Genomic DNA, 7,078 nt, shown 5'->3' on the forward strand with positions numbered 1-7,078 from the left:
ATGGCCAGGTATGTGTTTGTATGTCAGGAAGACTGTATAGGAAGTCTATCTGTCAATTCTCTTGCAATCGGTACTTCAGAAGTTCGAGCGAATATGCAGTGCGTTACTACCCTAACACAATTCGACCTGTGTTTTAATGTTTTACTTACATTGTTATTTATTTATTTATTTGTTAATTTATATGTTTTTCTAATAATTGATCTCCTCTTTCCGTATTTCCTGTTACCTTCCGTTACTTCTTTCGAATGAACACCAAATCCTTTGGAAGGTTGAAATTCAAGCCAATGGCCCCTGTTTTGGGCTTGTCCTGCATGACTAGGGTCACCTTATGAATAATAATAATAATAATAATAATAATAATAATAATAATAATAATAATAATCTTGGCATCATAATTAAATTTGTAGTATTTGTGAGTTTCTCTATTTAAAATGGTGTTAAAATTTGATTTAATTTAAGATGCAATCGAGAAAAAATGTAAAACAATTGTACCCAAACATTACAATTGGATGCTGTAAGGACGCTAAAGCTAATAGTTAAAGGAGGGTAAATAATTTTTGAAATTATATAGGTAAATGGCATAGGCGGCATTGCAAAAGTTTTTTTTTTTTACCTATTTTGAAGTTGGTTTTAAATTATACTACTACAAATAATAATTTTCCTGCCAAGTATTTTTTTTAAATAACTATTACTCATTCTTTCATGGCTTCTAATTATTTAACGGCTAGTTTTACGAAACATCAAGACTTTCTCTCAGTTCCCTATACCTATCAATCATTCTTGTGCCTCACTTTCTCTTTTGACACTGGATATGTGTTATGCTTTCAAGGCCGCTTGTCTAATTTATTCAGACGCTTGTTTTGAAACAAGTCAGCAAGGGATTCGTCCTCACGCTTCGATCTTACGATTGTTTACAATTCAGAGACGAAAGCTGCTCGTAAGTGCCAGTTAAGAATACGCATCGAAAATACAAGAAAAGTGCCCTTAAATGTATCCTTCTGAAAAAGTTTGTATTTTAACGGTGGATTATTTACGTAGGCTTTTGCGAGATTCAGCTTATGGTCAAAATACAAGAAATGTGCCCTTGAATCTTCCTATAGAATCAGACATTATTAATTTTAACGGTAAAGTATTTATGTAAACTTTCGTGAGGTTCAGCTTTAGACCAAATTCTGTCAACACCCTAAAAGGCTACCAGTGCCACCGGTGCCCCGTCAGTAATGAAAGGCACAAGATAGGTACACAACTCCTAATGGCTACAAAAATTTTCGATTTAAACTTTACTTTGACAACCGAATTTTAATTCAAGCATGAAAAAAAAAAAAAATCGAGGCTCAAGACCTCTCTGTTATGTGCGCTAACTCAATGACATGACTTCTGAAAATTGTGTTCCTGACCGTTGTTGTCCAGCGAGTGTGACTTAGCAGTGTTGCCAGTGATGAATTTTGTTTGTTTGTTTGTTTTAAAGCACAAGGCTGTACGTATGATGAGCTGGAGAACTTACAAAGAAATTAGAGACACTCGTGTTCAATACAAAGATTTGAAGTCTCGTTTCAACGTTCGACACAATTCTTGACCTAAGAGAGTTTCAGAAGACCATATCTGGCAACAGTGAGTCTATTAACAGAACAGAGAGCATGAGGTCTAGGCTGAGTTCATTGTAGTCGCGCTTTTACCCACGGGAACAACCTGCTAACGGTAGGTCCGCGATCTTTTGCCTAAATCGGAAATCCTAATTGTTTAATAATGATTATAAACACTCTAAGATTCCAGCAGTTTATAAGATTAGCAAGTGTTTCTCCACTTCGTGTTGTTATAGTGATAAGACTAACAGATTTCTCAAAGGAATGGGGTTAAGTCTAGTATCCATCACACTGAGTGTAGTCTATTCACTTTATTCGTGGCTTAAGTTATTCTAAAAGGATGTTTTTTTCGGGGTGACCAAAATATTCTACATTTTTAGTGCCAATTGTCGATAAGATATGTGTTTTTGCATTGTAAATTAGTGGACAAAATTATATGTATATATATACATATATCTATCTATCTATCTATCTATCTATCTATCTATATATATATATATATATATATATATATATATATATATATATATATATATATATCGAAAGATAAAGATAAACATATTTATACATTTCTATATATATATATATATATATATATATATATTATATATATAATTTAATTTCAGGGATGGGGACAATGAAGGAAATCACCATAACACAATCCAAGAAGAGCACGTGAGAAGAGCGCTGAAAGCTGACAAAGGCGAGAGCGCTGAGCTTTTGAAGTGGTCAGCTGAGGACTTCACCAACAGCGGAGATCACTATATTTCCAATGTCACTCGCGTCACAGTATCTTACCTCCTGAAGGGGAAACAAGACCTCGAGTCTTACGTGGTGAAAATGAGGTTCGACGAATGCCCTGATATAGTGAAACCTCTGTTCAGATCTTGCTTCCAGAAAGAGGTTGGGTTTTATCGGCACATCGTACCCCTTCTGAATGCAGAGTTGATAGCTGTTGGACTGGAAGCTCTGCACTTTCCAAAATACCACTGCAGCTTTCTGGATGATGAATCTGGTCTGATTTTCCTGGAAGACCTCCGCCCTAGGGGTTTCAAGATGGCTGACAAATGGAAGGGAATGGACGTAACCCACGCAACCCTGGTGTTTGAAGAACTGGCAAGGTTACACGCAGCTTCCAAACTCCTGGAAAGCAAGACATCGTTCCAGGAACTGACTGAGGAGTATGACTTCCTGAACTTAGACTTGCATAAGTATCCAGGCCCTTGCAGCGAGAACTTCCAGAAGCTGTTCGAGAACGCCTTTGCAACCGTGGCAGAGATCCTACGTCGGAATGGCGGGAACGAGAAAGGGGAGGAATGGCTCCGGGCTAACGAAACAGCTCTGGGGGATGTCGTGGAAAGGAACCTCTGCAGGAGGGAGCCATTTGCTGTCATATGTCATGGGGATTGCTGGAACAATAACATGCTTTTCAGGTGACTCACTTTGCGGGCAAAGTATTAAGTTCATTACTAGTCTAAAACAATTCTCCTTGTAATATTGATGATTTATTTACATTTTATCGGCTTATTTATTTGTTAATTTGTCTTTCTTTTCTAATAACTGATCCCTTCTTGTTGTATTTCCTATTACCTTCTGTAATTTCTTTCAAGTGACCACTTTAGTCTTTGGAAGCTTGAATTTGAAGTCAAAGACCCTTGTAGGCCTGTTCCATATGAACTGGGTTCATCTCTTGAATAATGATAATAACAATAATTTTCAATAACAAAAAATTAATATATTACATCTCCCTCGCTTAATGTTGTCACATAATAATTCTTGCTTGCAGATGTTTGCTACAATAATGGAAATATTTAATACTTCTTGGCATTCTTGAGATTACAATCTTATGAGACAATTTCATTTATTTTTGATAACGTTAATGATTTCCACGCATCTAATATTTTATCAAAATACCGTTTAATAACCGCCTTTTAATGGCTGGCTGTCTTCCTTATTCCAAAACCAGATACGACGGCAAGGGAATCCCCGTGGAAGTAATGATGGTCGACCTCCAATTTTCCCGCGTCGCCTCTCTCGCGACAGACCTGAGATACATGGCTGCGTTCAACCTCACACCGGAGGTGAGGAGAAACAGTTTGGAAAGCTTGCTCGCGTCCTACCACGACAGCTTTCGCTCGGTTATGAACGCCGCTGCTCGTAGGAGCGTTTCCTTCTCCCTTCGACAACTGAAACGAGAATACGAGGCGAGGTACGAGTGGGCTCGTTTATTTTTGATGATACCTCTTTCTTACGTCACCAGGCCCTTCGATTATCCGTCAGATGCAGAGAGGAGGTCGAAGTCTTTGGCCACGAAGATTGAAGAGAACTTAAGGCGGATGAAAGTCGTCCCTCCGAGATACATACCCAGTATTCTGGACGTTTTTGGTGAGGTGGTGTAGTCAAGTTTCGTCCGAATAAAGTTGTAGATCGCGTAATGTTTCATTATTAAAATAAAATAGAACAGAATATGGAATTTAGGCCAAAGGCCAAGCGCTGGGACCTACGAGGTCATTCCGCGCTGAAAGGGAAATTGACAGTAAGAAGGTTTGAAAGGTGTAACAGGAGGAAAACCTCGCAGTTGCATTATGAAACAATTTTTAGAGAGGGTGGAAAGTCAGATGGAAGAAAGAGAATATGAACGGAGGTAAAGCAAAAGAAAGGAGAGAGGTTGTAGCTAGGGGACGAAGGGACGCTGCAAAGACCCTTAAGTAATGCCCACAGTGCACCACGTGAGGTGACCTGACGGCACTAACCCCCTATGGGGTGTTTCACTATTAGGGGGAATTTAAATCCCTGAGGGAGACAAAATCCCAAATCTATCTGTGCGTCTGCCTTCAGGATGCTTTCGTAAAATCAGTAGAACAACCCAAAAGCAAAAAGAGCCCGTGCTGCCATACATAAGATTGTCAAAAGGAAAGTGGATTTAAAATTCTTTCGTCTTAGACACCTAAAATAATTTAAGTACTTCTCTGCTGGAAGCTGTGATAACTGCTGACAATCAGTAAGTGCTGTTCAGAATATCACTCTGAAGAATGCTTGTATTATTTATTATCAATTACATGGTCCTTCGATACGTTTACCAAATGACACCTACTTATTATATTAAAATGAAAGAAATGTTTTAAATTATATGATCATCGGCTTGTAGGGCTGCATTTCCTTCATTAAACATAATTTATCCTGTCAATTCTTTTTGCTCTATAGGGCCTTCTGACAAAGTCAAATTAATTCGATAATCGTTGGCTTTCCCATCGAGAGTAAAGTAAGCATCTGTGATGGAAATAGGTATTCTCAGGAAACATCTGTAATGTAAACAGGAGTTTCTAAGGAAGCATCTGTCATGGAAACAGATGTTCTAAGCAAGCACTGTCATGAACACAGAAGTTTCTGAGCAAGCACCTGTCATGAAGACATAAGTTTCTGAGCAAGCACCTGTCATGAAAACAGAAGTAGCATCTGCCATTAAAACACAAGTTTCAAGTAAGCATCTGTCATTAACGCAGAAATTTTTAAGTAAGCATCTGTCAGGAAAACAGATGTCTCTATGTAAGCATCTGTTATGAAAACAGAAATTTCTAAGTAAGCATCTTCCATGGAAACAGAAGTTTCTAAGGAAGCATCTGTAATGAAAACAGAAGTTTTTAAGTAATCATTTGTCATGAAAACAGAAGTTTTTAAGTAAGCATTTGTCATGAAAACAGAAGTTTTTAAGTAAGCATCTGTCATGAAAACAGAAATTTTAAGTAAGCATTTGTCTTGAAAACACAATTTTCTAAGTAAGCACCTGTCGTACACACACGTGTCTAAGCAAGCACCTGTCATGAAAACCGAAGCTGCCAAGTAAGCACCTGTCATGGAAACAGATGTTTCTGTATAAATACAGACAGATGTTTATGAACGAGCAATCTACTGCAACTGATGCAGCATAGGACAATGAAGGGAATGACTGTAATATAAAGAATTTAAAACAGTTTACAAGACTGATGTATTGAGAGAGAGAGAGAGACGGGGCGGCGGAACTAGGGGCGATATCTTCAGTGTTTTTCCGAGTGTGATTCGGCAACCAAAGATTAAACACAAATCGACCGTGTAAACAAGAAAGAGAAACAGAGAGAGAGAGAGAGAGAGAAAGATAAGGACAGTGATATTGATGCGGGTGAATTGTTAGGGATGCTTTTGTCGGTCAGATCTTGGGGGAAGGGAACAAATGAAGCCAGGTACACAGTAAAACAAATGTTTGGCAAACATCCAACCAACTGGAAGTCAGATAAGATCTTGGAGACAGGTTTTTTTATTTTTCGTCTTTTATTTGGAGCGGTGGGGGAGGACTTGCCTGCTGTCGAGAGACGAACTACTGAGATGATAAATCAAACAATTTTTCATTGATGCTTTGTTAATGTTTGGTGTGTTTTGAGGCAGCAAGCCTTAACAATAGGCATAAAAAATAATGATTTTGAACATGCTATTCCACAAATAAAGTTTCTGAGCTAGTTGAAAATATCAAATGATTCTTTATCATATTTTGTTTGTTCTTTTGTGATTCGTGTGAAAGTATTAGCTAGCTTTCTAGTGAAGTTAATATCTGATGTATTTTGATTTGGCAAAACTTGAAAAATAAGTACAGAAGATATGATTTTGAAAATGCTGTTCCACAAATGAAGTTTTTGACTTAATAGAAAATATGAAGAGTATAGAGTTAACTGTTATTTGACCAAAACAAATCTGATTTAAACCGTATCAGGAGACGATCAATGGCAAAAATAATCTTCAAAAGACATAACAAAAACTTTTTTCTTACCTAAACAAAACGACAAGTAAAGTCTCTTTTATTGGAAACTAGAATTAAAGTTTTTTTTTTCAAATTTCAATTGCCATATCTCTGATGAGGCTCTTATAGTGATATTTATTCCTATAATAATTGATATTGATGGCAAGAGCTTTCTAACATAAGCGCTATGTAGTTCGTCATGAAACAGTGTATCTGAACAAGACATAAATCTTATCAAGCTATCTTGCTTAATGAAGGCTGGCCTGACTCGTTACCGTGGACTATGGGAGAGTCATTTTCGTTTAGTATTTGATGATATGTGAATGACGAGTTTAATTTCAAAATGTAGTTTTCTGTATTTAGCTTAAGCATAGCAAACGACATTTATGACAGAAAATTACACATTCATTTATTTCCCTCTTTAGTTTTTCTGTAAAAGAAAACTAATGTGCCGTCTTTGTCTGTCCGTCCGCACTTTTTCTGTCCGCCCTCGAATCTTAAAAACTACTGAGGCTAGAGGGCTGCAAATTGTTATGTTGATCATCCACCCTCCAATCATCAAACATACCAAACTGCAGCCCTCTAGCCTCAGTAGTTTTTATCTTATTTAAAGTTAAAGGTCAGTCATGATCGTGCGTCTGGCACCGCTATAGGTGCCAACAACACAGGCCACCACCAGGCAGTGGCAAGTTTCATGGGCCGCGGATGAGAGTTTCAGGGGCCGTGG

The 7,078-nt window shown here is 37.6% G+C and overlaps 1 protein-coding gene across 1 annotated transcript; it reads left to right on the forward strand.

The window, feature by feature from the left end:
* Positions 1–4,018, forward strand: LOC136838067 (uncharacterized). Its single transcript, XM_067102915.1, has 3 exons — positions 1–8; positions 2,210–3,016; positions 3,550–4,018. Exons 1-3 carry the CDS (start codon positions 1–3, stop codon positions 3,980–3,982), a joined length of 1,248 nt encoding a protein of 415 aa, XP_066959016.1. The 3' UTR covers positions 3,983–4,018.
* Positions 4,019–7,078: the final 3,060 nt, after the last annotated feature.

Source organism: Macrobrachium rosenbergii, chromosome 4 (genome assembly GCF_040412425.1).
Source record: "Macrobrachium rosenbergii isolate ZJJX-2024 chromosome 4, ASM4041242v1, whole genome shotgun sequence".
Taxonomy (NCBI): domain Eukaryota; kingdom Metazoa; phylum Arthropoda; class Malacostraca; order Decapoda; family Palaemonidae; genus Macrobrachium; species Macrobrachium rosenbergii.

Excerpts from the sequence above, each read along its gene's own strand:
- LOC136838067 (XM_067102915.1), top strand. Across the intron at positions 3,017-3,549 it reads AACAATAACATGCTTTTCAG|ATACGACGGCAAGGGAATCC; the intron begins GTGACTCACTTT and ends TTCCAAAACCAG.